At 42.5% G+C, this 22,210-nt stretch overlaps 1 protein-coding gene across 1 annotated transcript in view; it reads right to left on the bottom strand.

Annotated features, from left to right (window-relative positions):
- Positions 1-22,210, bottom strand: part of AFF3 (ALF transcription elongation factor 3) — a 516,502-nt gene that overhangs the window by 452,433 nt on the left and 41,859 nt on the right. Inside the window, exons 3-5 of the mRNA XM_052648226.1 lie at positions 18,168-18,288; positions 16,780-17,092; positions 16,271-16,653 (exon numbers count right to left, since the gene is read on the bottom strand). Of these exons, the coding sequence (XP_052504186.1) occupies positions 16,271-16,653; positions 16,780-17,092; positions 18,168-18,288 (817 nt within the window). The remainder of the gene's footprint in view (positions 1-16,270; positions 16,654-16,779; positions 17,093-18,167; positions 18,289-22,210) is intronic.

Here is a 22,210-nt window from a genome sequence, read left to right on the forward strand (position 1 = left end):
CCAGGCAAGAGTGCTGGAGTGGAGCGCCATTTCCTTCTCCAGGGGATCTTCCTGACCCAGGAATCGAACCTGGGTCTCCTGTATTGCAGGCAGATGCTTTACTGTCTGAGCCACCACAAAATGAGGGGGATAAAAACCCTCAAGAGTTATGAGATATTGCTGCACTGCAATGGGAATGCATTTAGCGGAACTGAACTGTACATTTAAAAATGGTTAAGATGGTAAATTTTATGCTATGTGCTCTTTTACCACAATTTTTTAAAAATTTAAAGGAATTATGAAATTAAATTATCTTAAATTTATCCGTGAAATACCTGTTCTGTATCACACAGATATACTTCTCCCCTGTTCGCCTGCAAGGATTTTAAGGTGGGGAATAAAGAGGAGAAACTGGATCTTTAGAAGGATTAATTAGATAACGCTCTTCAGGGTTTATTGAAGAGAAGCTGACCTGATGAATACTCAAAAGCTAGAAAAGCTAGTAGTCAAATAGGAAGTGGCACTAAGATTTGGATGACTATTTGAGATTTTTCGAAAGAGCAATCAACAAGATATGGTATAAAATAAAGAACCCAAGATGATCCCAAGAGTCCCAGTAAGACCAAGGCAATTCAAGTTGTGAATTGTGTGTGACCACAATTCAAGTTGTGGTCAACTCGAATTTAAACCACTGAAATGAAAACATCCAGAAAACATTTTGGTTAAAGGAAACTACAGCTTGGATGCTGTTTAACCATCAAGGCCCAAAGATACCATCCAGAGATACATGCCAGAAACTCAAACCAGGAACTCAGAGGAACCCCAACTCACCACTACCTTCCCATAACCAGCTGAGCCATCACTTTTTCTCCCAGGGATGCCACTCTACTCACCTATCCCTATGCAGTCTTCACTTGAAGTTTGCCTGGGGAGGAGAGAGATTAACAGAGAGAAGAAACAGCAGTTTCACTTTCAATTTGAAGGAACTGAAGGGACTTCCAGAGGGTGGAAGAATCTCTTCTAAAACTTTGCTGAGCTCTAGGAAGCAGAAACTACCTGAGAAAAATTAAACCTTTTCCAGAGTTTATGCCTTTAGGCAATCTGACCATTGATCTTCCTTCTGTTTGGATCCTATTTCTGCAGGCAACTTGGAAACTCCCTTCTGACCGAACAAAAGGTCATCCGGCATTTCCAGATCCATTTCTGTGATGTTCCATTCACTGAAACAGCAGATTAACTTAATCTCGGCTGTTCAATATTCATAAGGCCTACAATCTCTCCTCTCCATTCCAACACATGGGCGGGGGTGGGGTGGGGGAGAGAGTCAGAAAGTCATTATATTTGAGTGGAAGAATCTTAACCACAGGGTGGGGTATTGAAAAAAAGAAAAAAGGAAAACTCAAGTTTTTAATTAAAACCTTCACAGCCTTATCCAAAATGTTTCAGCCTTTGCAGATTAAATAGAAATTTTCCACTTAAAAGAAGTGTAGTCAATTTCTAGCGGGTGGGGAAAAACAGTACCTGGAAAAGCAACATGTATTTTCTTTCCCACTGGAATGGATACATTTAGACAATCTTACCTATCTCTATCTCTTAAATTTAAGCTCAAATATTTATTTTCCATTTTAAAAGCAGGCATATTTTAATTTCTAATCTAAGGTTATTGTGGTCTACTAAATATATCTACTAAATATTTTATTTCTTAATCTGTATAATACAGCTCAGGAAAAAAATGCAGTCATAAAACCTGTTGGTATAAAGATAAGCAGTTTATTTAATATCTAATTAAATGTGGTCACCAGAGAAATCACAGCTTATGAAACTTTATCAGAAAAAGATTAATCCATTTCAGGCTTAACCCAAATGTCAGAAGAGAACTCATGAATTTAGATAGGAATCCACATATTAGGCAAAGAAATTTTCATATTGAGTAGAAAGAACCTATATTACTGGCTATATTTATACTTACTTCAATCAATTTATATACTTTGTAACTATCACTGATGTCAGGGGCAATTATCATATATAATAATGTAATAGGGAGCCTCTCTCTATTTGTCGAAAATGTCTACAATGTCCTTAAACACTTTGTGAATTCATAGATCCCATTCATCCAGAAATTCTGAAAATTACATAGACTGTGTCATCCTAATTCAAAAACAACAATTCAGCAAAAACGTTGGACTCAAACACTGGAGAAGTGAGAAAGGAGAAAATGATTTCTTCCTTTGAAGGGCTCATGGAAACCATGAGAGCTAAACCTTTAAACAAGCAACCACTGATATGAAGTAGTCACTACTATACAGCAGGGACGGCTTGCGTTCCCCCAGTATCTATTCACGTCTTCTTCCAGAATATAAAATTTTTCTCAGGGCACAAGATGACCCAGCATAAGGACTGGACAATTTTCTCAGCCTTCTTTGAATCTCAGAAAGCTGGGTGACTAACTCAGGCCAATGGATTATGAAAGAAAGTGGTTTGCACTCCTTCCAAGCTGAAACTCTAAAGGGCAGGATATGCTCCCCCCACCTTTCCTCTTCCATCTTCCCAGTCTGGAAAGGAACACAGAGCATCTTGGATCACATGCATGAGCCTAACAGTCCTACTGATCACAGAACAACAGGGTAAAGGAGGCTGAGCCCATCCATGATTGCACACCACAGAGCAGACGCAGCGCACCATCTCAAATTTCAAATGAAAGAGAAATTAACTTCCGTCTTGTTTTTAAGCTGCTGTTTTTGGAACCTATTATAACAATGTGCTCTAACTTAATTATAATAGAGATTCTTCTTTTCCTGAGGATTATGTTACTGGAAAAATGCCCATTAAAACGAAGAACCAAAATTTAATAGTGTGAGTAAAGGAGAGTATGATTTATAACTTTTTCATGAAAAATAAAACCCTGAACTATGGCAATAAATTAATCTTATAATTAGTAAAATAGAAATGAGAAGTAGAATTTTATAAATTCTTGGAAAAAAATGACAAGTAATCACAGGGAGGGGCATAACCTCTTTTTTTTTCCCACTAAGGTATACAACCATGTGATACAACTAATGACAAAAAATCAGATACTGTACAAAACAGAATGGAAACTGTTTCTGAATCACTGACACAGAGAAAAGGATTAAGAAAAATAACAGTGAATTCAGGTGAAAAAATACAGATCAAAGCAATTAGAAAGAAATTAGTATTAATAGAACTGCAAAAAAGACCAATCTGACTCAACATAAGGATAATTCAATTAAAAGGCAAATCAAAACCAATATGTGCAAACACTTAATATAAAAGAAATTCCCTGAACTAGAAAAATGAACTAATCTTAAAAGACTGAAAGAACACCCCATGTTTCAGGAAATGCTCAGGACTGAAACATTTTCATTAAGCTACAGAATTTTAAAGAAGTAATTCTTCAGGTATTTAAGCAGAACAAAATATCAACAAGAAATAACAGATGGGCCTATCAGAGGAACATATGACAGAACTCAAGGGTGGTTCTGTGTTTGATGAAGCTAAAGAAATATAAAGAGAGGGAAGGAAAAAAATGTTATCTGGAGTGAAGTTCATCTTATATTTTTCTTTTTCCAGATGGTGGGATCTGAGCTGGTGTTAAAATTTCATTGTTCTCCACTGTTTACATTGTTTAAATGGACATCTACCCTGTTGATAAAAACAATGCGTGATGAAACAGAAAAGTATCGGGAATAAGATGGAGGGACTTCCCTGGGCGTCCAGTGGTTAAGACTCTGTGATTCCAACGCAGGGGGTACAGGTTCAATTTCTGGTCGGGGAACTAAGATCCCACATGCCACATGGTAGAGTGGCAAAAAAAAAAAAAAAAAGAGAGAGAGAGAATAAGATGGAAAGCAATGTGCCAATATGTCAACAATGTTCAATTCTAGGCAGTGACTTTCTAACTTCCAAGTATTACTGTTATATTTTTTAAGAGGAACTGGCCTGGGGAAAAAAGAGAATTTGGCAGGCAGACTAGGAAAGGACAGCACTCCAAGCATAAACAGAGAAAAGAGTGAAAGAAAATGACATGCTTAGGACCAGCAAGAACTCGAGTTAAGCAGATGGAGATAAAGCCTGGGTCAGATTATAGGCTATGCTTGAACTTCATTCTAGTCTTTATTTCTGCCACTAAATCACAGAATACTATTCAAACCAATTAGAGTAGGTGGAGAATCTCAGGGATGGCAGAGCCTGGTGGGCTGCTGTCTATGGGGTCGCACAGAGTCGGACACGACTGAAATGACTTAGCAGCAGCAGCAGTCTCTGTTCACCAGTGCAGAAATGCAATGCCCAGACCTCAGGAACAAAATAATTCAGTACTAAATCAAACAGAATCCTCATCATTAATGCAAAGATAAACAAGAAGGGAACCCTGATCTCCACATATTTGTGAGATCAGATGGACAAGATATTTGTGAGATCAGATATTTGTGATACTTACAAGATATTTGTGAGGTCAGATGAACACAAAGAGCAGTAAATAACAAAAGTGAATAATAACACACAGTAATACAGCACCATGGATGGCATTACTGACTCAGTTTGAACAAACTCCAGGAGATGCTGAAGGACAGGGAAGGACAGGGAAGTCACAAAGTCAGACACGACTTCGTGAATGAACAGCGCAACGACAAAACATCACACGTGGACATGATAGGAATTTGGAAGAAAAGAAGTTCCTGGACGCTTGAAGCAGACTGTCAAAGCGGTGGGGCTTAGGGGTAGGTCTTGAAAACAGGATGGAGTATTTTAAGTCTTCCCAGTTTTACAAGAAATTGTATCAGAGGATCCCTACCTACAGCTGTATCACATTTCTATTTATCTTTTTTCTTGCTGAAATTATAGTGAAAAGATAGACTAATTAATCAGTTATAATGGACTTTGACTATTTGAAAAAATAAGTAAGCAAAGCTTCACCTTACAGCAAAATAAGTTCCTGATATATAACTTCTCATCTGGTTCTTCTATGGGTTTCATGTTAGATTTAACTCTTCAATATATCTATGGCAATAGCCTTGTAAACCATACTTACAAAGAAAGACATCACAGGAAGGATACAAAATTTAATTTCTCTACTAAACAAAGTTAATCGAAAGACTAAAAACTGCTTACAATACATTTAGGAAAGGTCAATTTTAAAGAACCCAGAGTTGGGAAGATCCCCTGGAGAAGGGAAAGGCTACCCACTCCAGTATTCTGGCCTGGAGAATTCCAAGAAATGTATAGTCCATGGGGTGGCAAAGAGTTGGACATGACTGAGTGACTTTCACTTTCATTTTCTCAGTAAGAAAACATACAAATACTTCAACAGAAAAATGAGTAAAGGACATGAACAGAAGATTCACAAAAGATTATATATGAGAAGCTCTTGTTCATTTTGGAATCATAAACTAGTTGTCCAAGAATTTTTTCTTGGGAAATATTATATCAACACAAAATTTATTTATTAGGATGCTCATTGCAGAATAATTTACAATAACTAAAAAAACCCTGAAAACAGCTTCAGTGCCCAGGAAAAGTATTATATAAACTGTGGTACCTCCACAGGACAAAACCACTGAAGAAGTCTCCCAACCAAATGAGATGCAAAAAAACAGGCATCAAATGCTGTCAAAGACTATTCAATGAGATAGTACAGTGTTGACGGTATGTTAGAAAAATGAATGGGATAATGACCAAATCTAACAGCCTCATCCCAATTCCAGACAGGAGGAAGTACAGGAAAAGCCCAGAAGGATCCATACCAAATGCAAATTGTGATTTTTTCCAGACTGTGGGATTACAAGGGATTTTTTTTTCCTCCTTTGTTTTCTTAATGTCATCCAAGTTTTTACAGTGAAGATATGCTATTTGTAAAATCTTTGCTGATCTTTACAGTAAAACTTCTGGAAAGAGTTATCTATATGCAATGTCTCTAATTCCTCTGCTTGATTCTCTCTTCAAACCAAACAGGCTTTGGCCCCAAAACCTTTCTTCCATGTTACTAAATCCAGTATCAGCAGAACTGACCCTGGTGATCATTCTCTTCCCATCTTGACACCCTCTCTCCTTGTGGCTTTTGGACAGCGCATGGCTGTCTTCCTACCTACTGACTCCTTCTTGTCTCATTTACAGCTGCCTTCTACCCATCAACCCCTTGCCCCCGGACTGCTCCAGCACTCAGCTCTTTTCTTCAGCCACGCTCACCCTCTGGGAAACCATCCAGCCTCAAGGCATTCGATACCACATGTTTGTGAAAAACTCCCAAATCTCCATCTGTGGCCCAGATGCGGATTTTCTTCTCTACTAAACTCCAGAATTGTCACTCCAATCTGTGTGCCTACTTATTACCTCCACGTAGATGTCTAATAGACATCTCACACTCAATAAACCCATGAACTTCTGCTCTTCCCCTCAAACCCTGCTTCCCATATAGCTTTCCCCATCTCAGTCAGTTCAGTTCAGTCACTCAGTCATGTCCAACTCTTTGCGACCCCATGAATTGCAGCACGCCAGGTCTCCCTGTCCATCACCAACTCCCAGAGTTCACTCAGACTCATGTCCATCGAGTTGGTGATGCCATCCAGCCATCTCATCCTCTGTCATCCCCTTTTCCTCCTGCCCCCAATCCCTCCCAACATCAGAGTCTTTTCCAATGAGTCAACTCTTCGCATGAGGTGGCCAAAGTACTGGAGTTTCAGCTTTAGCATCATTCCCTCCAAAGAACACCCAGGACCAATCTCCTTTAGAATGGACTGGTTGGATCTCCTTGCAGTCCAAGGGACTCTCAAGAGTCTTCTCCACCACCACACTTCAAAAGCATCCATTCTTCAGCACTCAGCTTTCTTGACAGTCCACCTCTCACATCCATACATGACCACTGGAAAAACCATAGCCTTGATTAGACGGACCTTTGTTGGCAAAGTAATGTCTCTGCTTTTGAATATGCTATCTAGGTTGGTCATAACTTTCCTTCCAAGGAGTAAGCGTCTTTTAATATCATGGCTTCAATCACCATCTGCAGTGATTTTGGAGCCCAAAAAATTAAAAAGTCTGACACTGTTTCCACTGTTTCCCCATCTATTTCCCATCTCAGTTGACAGCAACTTCCTTTCAGCTGCTCAGGTCAAAATCTGACCTCTGTTCCTCTCCATCTGTCATCCAAGCCATTAGAAAACCTTCCCACTCTCCTTCAATGTGGATCGAGTCCAACCTCATCATGTTTGCCACCACCTTCAACTAACTGCTATCACTGCTCCCCTGGATCAAGGCAGCAATCTGCTGGCAGAGTTTCTATTCCTGCCTGGGTACAGTCTGCTCTTGACACGACAGCAAGATTATCTTTGGACCACCTAAGTCAGATCCTTGTAACACCTAAGTCAGATCCCGACATCTGTGCTCAAAATCCACCAATGGCTCCCCATTCTCACTCACTGTCCTTACTGTGGCTGAGAGGGCTCAGATGGTGGGCTTCCCCTCCAGTCTTCTTCCTCCCCTTGCACTTGGGGGCAGCGTAGACCTTGCTGCTATTCCAGGGTGAGGGTCTCTATCCTACCCTACCTGACACTCTCTCAAGCCGTCTTCCTGGCAGACTCCCTCACTTTCTTCTTGCTGAAATGTCCCTCGCTCAGTGAGGACTGCCCTAACTGCCCTTTCTAACGCTGCAACCTGGTCCCTACCCCACATCACATGCACCCCCACCCCTTCCTCTGCTCTGCTTTTTTCTTTTTCCCTAGTACTTACCACCACTTACAAAAGGTTAAAAAGGAGTGAGTAAAACAGGCTATGATGAAGCAAAGACAGCTACTCTGAAAACTCACACTTAAATGGACTTCATGTCTATCAGGAAAGGGTGGCCTGATCCTGCAAGGAGTATTGTCCAGAGGGACATGGTGAGGATTTAACCTACAGGAGTTAATAGTTTAAAAAAAAAAAAAGAAACAAAAACAGAACTGAAATAGACCACCACCGAAACTCTGGGAAGCAAATCTAAAGCCAAGAAGCCCAAGTGACAGGTTGATTTGCAGGTCCACATAGGAAGGGCGAGAGTATCCAAAGATGGGGCAGCCTCCCTGGAGGCTGTGAGCTGCCTCTAGGCTGTGGAGTCGGAACACAGACGGGAGGAACCTGTACAGGGCTGTCAAGGGAGGAGCCGAACACACCACAGAGGTTTGGAGAAGACCTTCCATCACCAAGGCTCTCTGTGAGATTTTCAAGACTTCTGAGAATTAAAGGGAGAGGGGAGGGCCTGATACATTGCTGAATGTGTACACCTTTCTATTTTTCACTGTTTATCCTCCTGGTCACACACTTAAATGGGTCAACCCTTTACTGTGTTGACCAAGGGCTGCATAGACCTGAACACTATATAACCAGCAATATTACCGAAGGATGTATCTGGAAGATGACAAATAAACCTGGATGTGGATTATGTTTGTGTAAATTATGAAACGGTGGATTACCATGAGTAACTGGAATAGGACTGTGACAGAAACACAGAATGACATCCAGAGGAAAAGGGCCGCGGGACATTCTGGGAATCTGCGCTCACTGGCAGGGGCCTCTAAGAACCCCTGTATCCTAGGCTCTTTCCAGTACATGAACACTTGATTCTCATGGCAGAAAGTGTGAAGGTGTGGGCACTGCCCTGCACCCCCAGCACCCTCATTGCCCTGCTTGTTCCCACGTCTCACATCACGTGGCTGGAGACACGAAGAATCACAAACACAGCCCACCCCACGCCCTGCCCCCCAGCCAGGACTTCTGCTCATGGAAATCAGACAAAGGAGAACAGGCAGAAAGAGGCCAAGCCCATACACAGCACCCCTGGCAGAGGCCCGGCCTGCCTCGGCTTTGTTTCCAAGGCCTGCATATAGCTCCGTGGTTTATTTCACTTGGGCTGTGTTTACATACATCAGTAAATATGGTTCCCATTGCCCTTCGGCACAGCAGCTATAAATTACTTGTTGGAAGCATCAGCCTCCTTTCTTCCCATAAAAGGCTCGGCAGAAATGACTGGGGCCCCAAAGAGAGGAGGTCAGTGGTTGGAAGGGAGTGACTTCCTTCACCCACGTTCTTCCATTAATCAACTGATTCAACAAATATCTAACTGAGCCAGGCACTGTCAGGGGTGCTTCCATAAACAAAGCAGTCAAAACAAAACAGAAATCCTTGCCCTCACAAGGCACTCCAAGTCTAGTGAGCTTCATCCACCTCGTCTCAATTTCCAGATTCTGAGCTCTCAAACCATCTAGAGGTGAGCACATCAGAAAAGACATGTGAAGCAGCCAGACGTACTATGAACAAGTATAATAATAACTATAGCCGTTTTTGTTAGTGGGGATATTTTGAGTGTTTACCAGGTGCCCACCCCTGTTCTAAGCACTTACATCACTAACTTATCAAGCAGTCATAAAAATGCTATCAATGCGCACCGTTGCATTCAACTGTGATCCTCACAGTTTTAAATTTTAGATGGAAATAGGGTCTTGGCAAAGGTCACTGAGTTAAAATGAGGCCATCTGGGCGGGCTCTAAGCCAAAGTGACTGATGGCCTTGCCAAAAGAAGAAAATGGGACAGACACAGGTAAAGCGAGGAAAGACACCCTAAGAACACAGGAAGAGACTGGTCTGCAAGTCAAGGGAAATAGGCCTGGAGCAACACCCGCTTCCCAAGCCTCCAAGGAAACCAACTCTGTTGACACCTTGATTTCCGGCTTCCAGCCTCCAGAACTGTGAGACAATACATTTCTGCTGATCTAAGCTAACCAACTTGTGAAAGTGTCTGCTGGTCCTGAAGCCTGACCTGAGTCAGAACAGAAAACCACCATGTCCCGGGGTGGCCAGCAGGCCACTGGTCCCCTGCGCAGCCCTGGATGGAGTGTGTAAACAGCAGGATCCTCCATGCGTGCATCCTACAGAGGTATCACTAATGCAGCTTCCTCACGTGGGTGAGTGATGCTGCCGCTCAGCTCAATTAAACATGCTGTTTAATACTCTGTGCCTGAAAAGAGATCTGTTTCAATGAGTCATTCTAAATATGTGCTCCCTGAACATTTTAATGTCTCTTCTCAGCCCTAGTCTTGTTGATTTTGTATTTCATGGGACTGGAAGTAAAACTCAAGAATGATGTGGTCCATGGCAGATAATAATAGCTCAGAAAAACCGAACACATAGACGGAGAAATTCCATGCCAGACTCAGCAATAAACTCTCAGGACAGGGCTAAGTGTTAAATAAGGGAGACTCGTGTCACTCAGGCTTTGCTTTATTAATCCAGGATAATCTCAGTCTTCACGACTGCAGTGACTTTTAACAAATAAACACAAAAGAAATTGCAGGATTTCATTTTTCTTTCTCCTCTCACCTCTTGTCATGGGCCCACTACACCTCCAACTCACACACAAGCAGAACCACTTTCAATAAGACCCTCATTTCTATACTTTGCTAGCTTTTGTTGTTTCAGGGGCATTTTAAATGAGAATAATGTAGCCAGTAATTTTTGAATGCTTACCATGATATCACCGTGCTAAGCACATTACAGACTGTATCTCATCTACCCTCTGGTAACTCTGTCGAGCAGATATGATCATTCTCTCCACTCCACAAGAATGGAAACGGAGGGGAAGTTAAAGCCCTGGCTCCTGGTGACATGGCTAACAAGTGTCAGAACCAAGATGAAAACCTGGTCCTTGTGGGTGTCCAGAGACCTGGTCATCTCACTGAGCCCCGTGCCAGCCCAGTGTGCCCAAAGGCCTGCACGTGATTTCTGCCCAAGAGAGGATGAAACACATAAGAAGAGGCTTTCCTCCCTGGACTGTGCAGGGCGGGGGAGATGCGGGACCACACAGCATCTTTTCAAGTGACTCCCAACTCCCAGGCTTCAGGCTGTCAGTCCCAGGTCTGGAGAAACACCCTCAAGGTTGCCATTTAAGGGAAAAGAGACCCATCGTCTGTCCAGATGATATCTGGGACAGGAAGCTTTATGGGGAAAATAAAGTGGCTTGCCACCCACCTCTACCTGTGTCCTGCCTGCAATGCCTCCATCACTGGGAGTAGCTTCCCACCTCATGGCTGGAAAACTCCATAATATGAATCGAGAGAAGCCAGAGGGGAAGGGGGAATGGGAAAAGATACCTGTACCTTCTCCCAACAGGTCACATTTTAATATGCTTTCTCCACCACTTTCAATATAAGATTAGATCAACTGAAGTCATTTTAAAGTGACTGAGTGCTTTACCTTTCAGGGTAACGTAAGAATACCAAAACAGGCTGGCTGAACATAAGAGTACCGAAAACTACAGAAACATTTCCACTTGCCAGCCTTTGCTGTGACCTTCAGAACGACCCACCTGTAAGATGGAAAACAAGCACTTTCGTCCCACCATATCTGAGATCAAATTTGTGAGTCTTCACTTCTGAGTCTAAGCGGTACCAGTTCTCTGAGACTTCCCGAGAGAAAAGAGGATGGAAGAAGCACAGAGTGTATCCATCGATGCCGTTGCTAAGCCACACTATGGGAGGATGGAGGCTGTCGTGATAGGCAGGATGAGGCCAAAACAGAGAGGGACCACAGGCTGGCCACACACCCTCTTTCCATCAGGGAGCAATCAGAGAGCATCCTTTGATTTGAAAACATTAAGCAGCTCAAATGTAATTAAGAAATTTAGCCTGGTATGAATATGTAATGTACACACTGCTTTGCAGACGCCTTCTTCCTCCGACAGGCTGGTGCCGACTTTCATTTGGAAGAAATCCATTTTCATACAAAGGTAACCGAGAGTGACAGGATATAGGAAGCCTACCTCATTTATCTTCTGTGAACTTTAAAGAAAAAAAATCAGTTAATTGCTTTTCTAGGAAGCTGTTTTATGAAATCACAGTGCTTTATCTTTCTGCTCTTATTTGTGGTATAAATGGTGATTTTAAAATGCCCGTCATGAAAATGCTATGATTAATCAATACTTCTTAAGGGATTTAATGACTTCTTTTAAAAACAGAAATCTGAACAACCAAAAACGGTCAATGTGTTCTTGTAGATGAATTATCAACCACTAAGAAAACTCCAAACATACAGTCTACTAAATGATACTTAAATATAGGTGTCTCTTTCCCTGGGGAGGGGCAGTAGTCATGGGTTTCCTGACTTCGCAAGCGCGTTCTTTTCCCAGCCACTCAAGCTCTCTGCAAGAGCAGTGCAAGTTACTGCCACTTTTTAAATTAATAGCAAACAGAAACTAAAATATGAATGTTTTAGAATGCTGAAACTGTAGCGTGCCAAACAAACTGATCTCATAGACTAAGGCTCATATTTTGGCTCCACTGCACTACATACTAGTCTTTTTTATAGCACTGCCCAATTTTTGTTTTGCCTACAGCACCTAGGATAAAAATACATATTTTTTAATTCTACCGACTAATAGGAAGCACATATGAAGCATATAATATGAAGCACACTAATATGAAGACTAATATGAAGCCCACTTTTCCAATCTGAAATTCACCTCTTATTTCAAATAACAGTGTCTTATTAGCCCATGAGCCAAAGACAGGCACTGTGAAACGAATGAAGCATAAGCTTCAGGGGCTCTGGAGCCAAGGTTCCTCCCAAGGTCCCAAGAGGAGCCCCAACAATGTGTTTTTGTAAATATTTCAAATGTAAAATATTTTCCTATTCTTTTTTTTTTTTCCTAAACAGGACCCCTAAGACAGTATAAATGTAGGTCTCACAATCTATATTTGCCCCCTCTAGGTTAACAGGGAATTACATGTTACATGTTAAGGGCAAAATACTAATTGTGTATGTGTGTGCATGAGACAAAAAATAATTCACTTCCACCAGAAGAGTCAGCGTGCCCTGCCTTAGAGCACTCCAAAACGCCTGCTTCAGCCATTCCTCAAGGCTCCTGGCTCCTGCCTCTCAGGAGTCACCCTTCCAAGTGGCACCCCAGGGAGGGCTCACTTAATGAGGGGTAGCATCAGGAGTGAAAGTCTTGGCTATAACAACAAAAATATGTTTTTCATTAAACACAAAACTGAGCTGGGAACAGCCAGCCAAGAGGCAGGTGTATCAGTGAAGGAAGTCCCTTGAGATCTCTCACTTCCACATCAAACTGCACTGAAATTTCTCTACACTAATTACCTATTATTAAAGATGAAAGAATGGTAACAAATAATTCGCCACGGCAGCAGACAGGGTGCACATGTTGGAAAGAATGAAGAATTTACCAAGTGTAAAATCAGACAAGAGAGATTCTCAAATTCTCAATTTTTAAAAACAACAAAGAACTTTTTCTACTCTAAGGATTACGAAAGTAAGGGAATTTTCCTAGGGCTAGAAGCCCAATTTTAAATTTAGTTTGGACTGTAAGTGAGAGAAACGGCAAATTAAAAGTGAAGCGCTGGAGTCTCTTTAATTTCTTGGAGGCAGAGATCGTGTTTTAAATTTTTTTTTTAATCTTTCACACCACATTCCACCTAGCTATTGATTTGCTTTTCTTATGAGGATCGGCCCTTCCCAGGACCATATGTATAATTATATTTTCACTTCCCTGGTTTTCATGTCATTTTTACCCAACGCTTCTTTTGAGTCTCCAAATTCTTCACAGTGTCTTAAGTCTTGCTCTACAGCTAACATCTTGAAAAAGTGTAGTCAAGTAACACAAGGTCCCTTCAGGTCATCTCCTGTGTCAATTTTCCTAAGAAACATATGCTCTATCTCAGTGAAAATAACATCAGTACTACTGAAAGGACATTTCCATAGAGCTGGTATCTGTGTAAAAAATACAAAGGCATTAACATTTATTAAATGGCTTGCCACTCTGTTTTATTCCTTCCAAAAAATAAAAGCAAATATACCTTCAAATCCAACTAGTTGATAAAATTCTTCAGTTTCTATTATGACTGTGCCTTTATAGAAATGTCTTATAAATATTGAATGATATGTCTACAAAGGGTATTTTTTAAACTCTTGAGGGTACTGTAAAGAAACAAACCAACCAACAAACTCTTTGAGCTTGAAGGACAGGAAGTGGAACATTCACTTATAGGAAACACCCTGCTGCCCATGGGAAAGAGTCATGTTATTATAACAGCAGACTGACCGAACACACAAGAGTCACATGATCCAAATTACCATGGTGTCCCTAATATGCAAAATTACCATAGTGTCCCTAATATGCAAAATGACCATATCGTCCCTAATATGCAAAGCTTTTTGCTAAAATAAAGACTGCATATACTCTCCCCCACCAAACAAACAAAAAACCCCATCAATTTTAACTTTGTTCTACAAACAACATTACCTCTTTTCCTCAATGCATGATTGACCTCTTTGAAATATACCTTGGAGAAAGTTCAATGTCATTCCATGTGGGGGGAATGAAACATTTCTCGTATAAAAAGTTCTCATTTCTCTCAGTCTGCATCTCTGTCTCAAGCATTTCCCTCTTTCTGTGATTACCAACACTTGCACAGGGTGTCATCCTCAATCTGGAGTCTGAGACAGGCATCACGGAAGCATCCACGTGAGCAAGGACATACCCAAAAGCCCAGTGAGAACTGGAGAGTTGTCCACATAAGGCTGTCCTGGTTGTCAGAAACAGACTTTCCACCAGAGCTTTACCAAGCTCACTAGGTTCCAAAGTAAATAAATTGGTACCCAATAAGTTTTAAGTTCCTTTGGTGCATAAAAAAAAAAAAATCATCGTAACAAGGAATCACTGGGAATTAAAATTATGAAGGGATTCCTGGTGATTATGGTCACCTCTGTTCAAAAATAAGTCAGGCTTCATTGGCTGGTACAGCCTATTTATTTGAAGAGGATAAGCAAAATCAAAGAGCTGGATGAATTCAATTTTGTCAGCAGGTATCTAGGTACGTTTCCTACAAACGTTTAGAAGCATAAATGCTTACAGAAGTTACATTTTGCTTCCATTAATTCCTAATAAACACTTTTTGGGATCCATCATAAATGAATAATCGAAAGAAGTCTTTGGTATGCATGTCACTTAATTTCCTCATGAGAACCTGTGCAAACATCTCAGAGTAATAGATGTGTCTTCTTTAAGGGGAATACATTGATCTCTCAGTAGGTACCTGGTGCTTTCTGAGATGAGAAATCAGAAATGCATAAAAGAGCTGATAGTGTCTCAGTCTTGTCAGACCCACGATGAAAAATGTCAAATCATCTATTTCATATGGTTACTAGATCAAGTTAAGATACAAAGAATATTCTGGCCATCACTGTTGTTCCATCTTTTGAAAAGAATATGTCAAAAAATAAAAAATAAAACTCCATGAAGAGTTCCTAAGTATAATGTTCTGGAGCTTACACTATATTTTAGTAAGTATGCCATATCACAGCAAAATAAAGAAACAAAAAAAAAGTACAGTCATATTTCTTCATGTGATCTTGGCAACTGTCATCTATTTGGAATAGAATACAAGATGCGATTTTCTCAAACAGAACCTCATCTTCCACCCAGATTTACTGTTCAAGTGACTAGCTGCAGCCTCTTTGCTAACTCTGTGATTGGGATTTACTTGTTTTAAAGTCTAGTATTCCATATATTCACCCTAAATTTTTTGTAATGCAATGGAAAAAGCATTTTAGAGTAAACTCAACATGCAAACCAGAAGATCCTGAACTAAAAGATTTCACTCTCTTCATATAACCAGCATCATTTTCATAGGACAAGGAGAATTCTCTCTTAACATCAATGAATCCAGATCTCAGATATTATAATATGGATAGGACACCTGAAACTTTTGAATCATCACCATGTTCAATACTGAATCACTTAACAATTATTTTAGAAGACATGATGAGGCCTACCTTGTGAAGCTTTTCCTGGAACATTTCAAAACTGTCAAAAATGTTGAATTTCTGAACTCTTTTACATACAAATTAACCTCTTTACATACTAAAAGCTTTGACATACTTTTTGCCAGTGTACAAAATCTCTGACAATACTGCTTTGTTACGCACACACACACACACACACACACACACACACACACAATCCCTTGAACTATATTACTTCAAGGTATTCCTTCCTGAACGAGCAGACACACCACAGCTGCATATGCTGGTACTTAAAAATATTCTTATTATAATCAATTTGAGATTTTAAGAGTCATTATGGCTGCATAAACCCTTCTGTATTGATGGCTACAAATTCCATCATGTGACCTTAGTCACACATCGAAATAAACAAACAGGGAGTGAAACTCAGAACTGTCAGATCATCACTCGGAACAACTCAGATGCAGGTACGTGGTGTGGAGAAAAGACTCACCTCTCCTTGTTTGGGGATGCTGAACTTGGAGAGCTTGGCCTTGGCTCTGGCTGACTCTGACTTGGTGGCCGGGACTCCCCTGTACAAGCAGTGCACGCCAGTCTCTGCAGACGACTTTAGCTTTGGAGACTCATCGGGCGCCTGATCTTGGCCATCCATGGGCCGCACATAGGCGGTAGGCTTCTGCTGGACAAGGCTGGGTTTCGAAGCCAGGGAGGGAGGAAAGTTCTGCACGCAGTGGCCACTGCCGCTGTGCTTGGCTCCCATAGCAGGGGGCCTGTCCTGGGTCTGAAGACCCACCTCGACGTTGCACACCTGTTTGGTCCGCGGCTGCTGTCTGCCAACGCCATCGCCAAGCAAGGTCCTGAGAGTGCCCTGTTGTGCTGAGTTGGAAGAAGAAGAAGAGGAAGATGAGGAGGAGGGGCTTGACACACTGGGGCTGGGGTTTTTACTATGATTTTCTGGGTGAGCAGATCTGTTCAGATCAAGCGTTCTGTGTCCGTGCTTACTTGCTCTCTGTTGGCCATCGGACGGTGGGTGCCCAGCCTTCTGCCAGCCCATGGTGCCCCGCTTACTCTGCTGCCCGGGGACGGCTGCTGGGGCAGAGGATGCGGTGCTGCAGACGGATGCTGGCTGAGTCTGGGCTCTTGAATCTGCCACAAAATGTTCATCAATCTTGGTCACGGGAGCCTGAGGAACCCCGGGTTTGGGAACACCCACAAGATGACTCTGGTTTGATCGATCCGTGAGAAAGTCTTTCATTTCATCGTAATTGCCTAAAGTGTTCTGGAGCCGGTTGGAGAGCTCATCCCCCTTGTTAGTCTAGAGAGAGAACACAACACCCACACTTCTGTTAGAGATCACGGGAACACAGGGGGACGATGGAAGGAGAGGCACCCTTATCACTGAAAGAGACAGACCCGCCACATTCAGAACGAGAGCAGGAAGATGTGATCAGACTCAGTGTTTCTGAAGACATCTGTGTACTCTCAGCATCTCACCAGAGCTGGACCACTGCTACCGGCCTCAGCACGCACGAGTGAAGCGTCTCTCCTTGGTCTTTCTTGTGCGGCAGCCAAGGAGACCAGGAAATTTACTATCGCCACGTCACCAAATGGTCTGGACTAAGGCTTTCCTTAGGAGTGGGTTTCCTTTTCCTTTCTTTTTTTTTATTCCACTGTAAGTTTTCCTTGAAAGTCCAGATTTGGCTCAAATTGTTTTGCTTCCAATGTCTAAATAAAGAATTATTCTTATCAGAAACCCAGAGGGACAGACAGAAGAAGCCAGAGAGTACAGCGCCGTGTCCATCACCCCGCCAGCGGTCCCGGGGCAGCAGGCTAAGGGGGCACCGTGGCACTCAATCTGCCCCAAGCCCCCGGCCTGAACTATGCTCACTTCCAAGCAGCCTGAGAAATGAGTGAAACCTGGGAAGAGAATTTCATTTTGGAAGCGAGGTTATATTTCTGGCCTTCAGCAGCAATAAGAAGCAATCCAACAGCTCTTTTCTCACGAACCACGTCAAGTACCCTGCTCCTAGGATAAGCTACGTGTGACAAAGACGGAAACCAACCTCTTTTTAGTGTTTGTTTCCTAACAGTTTAGAAAACATAACAAACAGCCCTGACTTTGCAAATCACTGCAGAGATGAAGTCAATTATGGATAAAAACCACAGCACGCAGACATCCACCTTCAATAAAAGTTGTATTTCACTGAGGGACCAGCCAGCAAAGACATGTGAAAGAGACACCAAAATTTGTGGGGGGGGGGGGGGGGCCCATATTTAGGGGTTGAGCTGTCTCGAGTTGTGTTGGCCAGCTCCTGTAGTCAAAACTGCCATCCCATGGGGTTAAGCAAGAGGAAAGAGGGGCTGAAGAAGAACACGTGAAAACCATCTACCTTGTAGGGTTCACTAAACAGCGAGTAACTCGAATTAAACGCGCCATCGTCCTGCTGAGTTTCCTGGTTTCTTCTTTCTCGTTCTTTCCTCCGTAACACGTTTCTATCTGGTTCGTAGACACTGCATAAGGGAAAAAGGAAAGAGGATAACCATACACACAAACAAATTAAATGTAATGCCCAATGTAACAGTCACCTGAGTGCAGAGGGCTGGTTGTTGGGGAAATGGTGATGGTGAAGGGGAGCAGGGACCAGATGAAAGCCAGTCTAATCAAGCAGTGCAGCAAGGGTGTTTTAGAATTCCATTCTTCAGAAGGGAAAGAAATCTTCAGGACAAGTTGCAACCAGTACTAGACCTCTCTCCTAATACGTGAAAGAGGGAGTACCTACACATCTTTGACAGGAGAAGACTGAAAATAACCTTAAAGCAGATGGTAATTACAGCAATGTGTAAATAGAAATTATGAGTGTATTTCCTCTTATGACATAGCCCCAGAATGTTATATGGGAATCTGTCTGCTCTTTTCTTTCTCCCCCGCCTTTTTTTTTGCACGGCTGTGTTTCTGTAGTGATTCTTTCATTAACTAGATCCCCAAAGAGCTGTTAAAACGCCATGCTGCAGTGGTTTTCACGGTTATGAGCCTTCTTCTGATCTCTGCTAATCAGTCAAGTCGTCAAACCCCTCCCGAATCCATCCTTCCTTCTGATATATTTGACACGATCACTCTTCCTCACCATGAAAAATGTGCAACGAGGAAGGGATGCAGGCAACGACAGAGAGGACGGAAATTGAATCATGGTGTGTCATCAAGGAACTCGGGCTTTTTGTGCAAGAAAATTAATATCTATTCCCTCAAGATGTAATTACGAAGTGACCAGAAACCTGATAACTAGAAGGACTAAGGAAAAAAAATAGTGTTCCTTCCTCTCAGTAAGGGGAAAATAAAGGGGCTAATTCAACTAATAATAAGGAAGTGACTCGTTAAGTGATGGAAGGAAACAGACTTGTTTTTTCAGCTCAGTAGACAGAAAAATCTGGCCCCCGTGTAGACAACAGAACTACCCATTGTAAGGCACTGCCATGCCCTCCAAACAAGCACTGTGTGCGTTTCCAGCAGGTAGTTTAAGTGACCTTGTCGTCATTTTGCTCAGACCTCCCTCTCAGTCTAGGAGACAGAGGCTGGAGTTGGGAGCCAGGACGGCCACCTCCTGACCGTGATCCTGCCATAAACCAGTGATGTGATGACGAAAAAGCCATGCCATCGCTCTCTCTGCAGCCCTCATTATAAAACAGTACCCTCATGGTACTGTCACAAGGTTTGAACGGGAAGGAAATCTCCAAAAAGGGCTTTGTAATAGCTTCGGGTGCCCAAAATCCAATGTACTGCTATCAAATGTTGTTATAATGAGAGGATCTGAGGGTTCAAAGAAACTTAAAAAAATAAGTGAGGTTTGGGGTATTTTTTTAGCTAAATTGCTATCGAGTAAAAGAGCATACGCATGTCATGTTGCTGTAAAGGATGCAAATAAAACGATCATAAAATAAATATTGCTTATCCTCCCAGCTCTGCCCGTGAGACCAGGATGTATTTTAAATTCCCTGTCAAAAGGGTGATGTTCAATGTGCTTCTGGCAAGACTTCGAGAGCACCTAAGGCATTTCATTTAAATTTCAGATCAGGGAAGGTTAAAATACCCAGAACATGTAGCCTATTAGCATTTTAATTCATCCTTAGTACATTACCCAAAGTTATTCGGTTTGGGAGTCCAAGAAGTGACCTTCGCGTAAGGGAGGCTGCAACCCTAGTCTTTCCCACCGTGAGGCTCACCACTCCAACCCTATCGTTCCTGGGAACTCTCCAGGGTGGCTTTGGTGACAGTGAGTGGCATAAGGGAGGCACGAGATGGGAATGACACTGATTCACAGAACCAGGAGAGAGAACGATTGTCCTGCCCAGAGTGCAGACACCTGGGCCTGACTTTTGTGAACATACCGTGGAATTCTGCTGGAGGCTGCTCTGGGAACAACAGCTCATGCTATGGATGGGCACGAGGTGGGCTGGAGCCAAGAGAGGCACTGCAGCTTTACACTGAACTGGCTCATTTCCGGACCAGCACCAACACTCAGAAACACAAGCCTGCATCACATGCACACACTCATGGGTGAAGCACCTACTGTGTACCCCCCATGCACAGAGATCTCCACAGACATGCTTACTGTCTTCAGCCAACTCAGGCTAACCAAACACACAAGACTGGGGGGATGCATGAAGTGGACTGATGTAACACAGAGCAGGCAGGTGGTCATTCAGGATGATTCCCCGGGCTTCTGAGAAGCCCCCATACCCAGTATGATACCTCCTGCATCTGCTGGCTGACGACTGAAACTCCACAACTAGAGAGTCATTCCTCTGGTTTAGGATGTCTTCACCCCTGTAAGAAATGCAGACACCACAAGGAGGGAAAACACTTTACACCTGATCAGCCCTCGGCGCCTAAGTGTGCATGCGTTTGTTAGCGTTTCCCCAGAGGCCAGGGGGAAAGGACACAGGACATCACGGTCCAAGGGGAGTCCAAACAGGACTTGTGATGCAATGAGAAGGTCAGGAACAGTGTAGAGTATAGCAATGAAGATACAGAAGTTACATTTCAAGGGACTTGCCTGGCGGTCCAATGGTTAAGAATCCGCCTTGCAAGGCAGGGGACTCGGATTTGACCCCTGGTTGGTGAACTAAGGTCCCACATGCCACAGAGCAAGTAAGCCCATGTGCCACAACCAGAGGGTCCACACGCCGCCACGAAAGGTCCCACGCGGTGCAATGACGATCCCGTGTGCTGCAACTAAGACCCGACGCAGCCAGATAAATAAGTATTTTTTTTTTTAATTTCTAGAAGGGGGATTTGATGTTTGGCTAGCATAAAAAATGCTGGAGAGGGTGTGGAGAAAAGGGAACCCTCTTACACCGTTGGTGGGAATACAAACTAGTACAGCCACTATGGAGAATAGTGTGGAGATTCCTTAAAAAACTGGAAATAGAACTGTCTTATGACCCAGCAATCCCACTGCTGGGCATACACACCGAGGAAACCAAAACTGAAAGAGACACGCATACCCCAATGTTCATTGCAGCACTGTTTACAATAGCCAGGACATGGAAGCAACCTAGATGTCCATCAGCAGATGAATGAGTAAGAAAGCTGTGGTACATATACACAATGGAGTATTACTCAGCCATTAAAAAGAATACATTTGAATCAGTTCTAATCAAGTGGATGAAACTGGAGCCTATTATACAGAGTGAAGTAAGCCAGAAAGAAAAACAGCAATACAGTATACTAACACATATATATGGAATTTAGAAAGATGGTAAGGATAACCCTGTATGTGAGACAGCAAAAGAGACACAGATGTATAGAACGGACTTTTGGACTCTGTGGGAGAGGGAGAGGGTGGGATGTTTTGGGAGAATGGCATTGAAACATGTATATTATGTGTGAAACGGATTGCCAGTCCAGGTTCGATGCATGATATTGGATGCTCAGGGCTGGTACACTGGGATGACCCAGAGGGATGGGATGGGGAGGGAGGTGGGAGGGGGGTTCAGGATGGGGAACACATGTATACCCATGGCTGATTCATGTCAATGTATGGCAAAACCACTACAGTATTATAAAGTAATTAGCCTCCAAAAAATTAATTAATTAACTTAAAAAAATTCCTAGAAGGGGGATTTGATGTTCGGCTAGCATTAAAAAAAAAAAAAAGACACTTAAAAAAAATTTAACCCTACCTATTCTGCACTGTGACTTGGACATTTAAGAAAAAGGCATTAAAGGGACTTCTCTAGTGGCCCAGTGGCTAAGACTCTGCACTCCCAATGTAGGGAGCCCAGGTTCAAGCCCTGGTCAGGGAACTAGATCTTGCATGCCACAATGAAGAGTCTGCATGCCGAAACTAAAGATGCAGCAAAATTAATTAATTTTTTTAAGAAATAAAAAGGCATTAGGATACAAGCCACATTGATGAAGCAGGTATCCAACTGG

This window comes from Budorcas taxicolor, chromosome 11, assembly GCF_023091745.1.
Source record: "Budorcas taxicolor isolate Tak-1 chromosome 11, Takin1.1, whole genome shotgun sequence".
Taxonomy (NCBI): Eukaryota; Metazoa; Chordata; class Mammalia; order Artiodactyla; family Bovidae; genus Budorcas; species Budorcas taxicolor.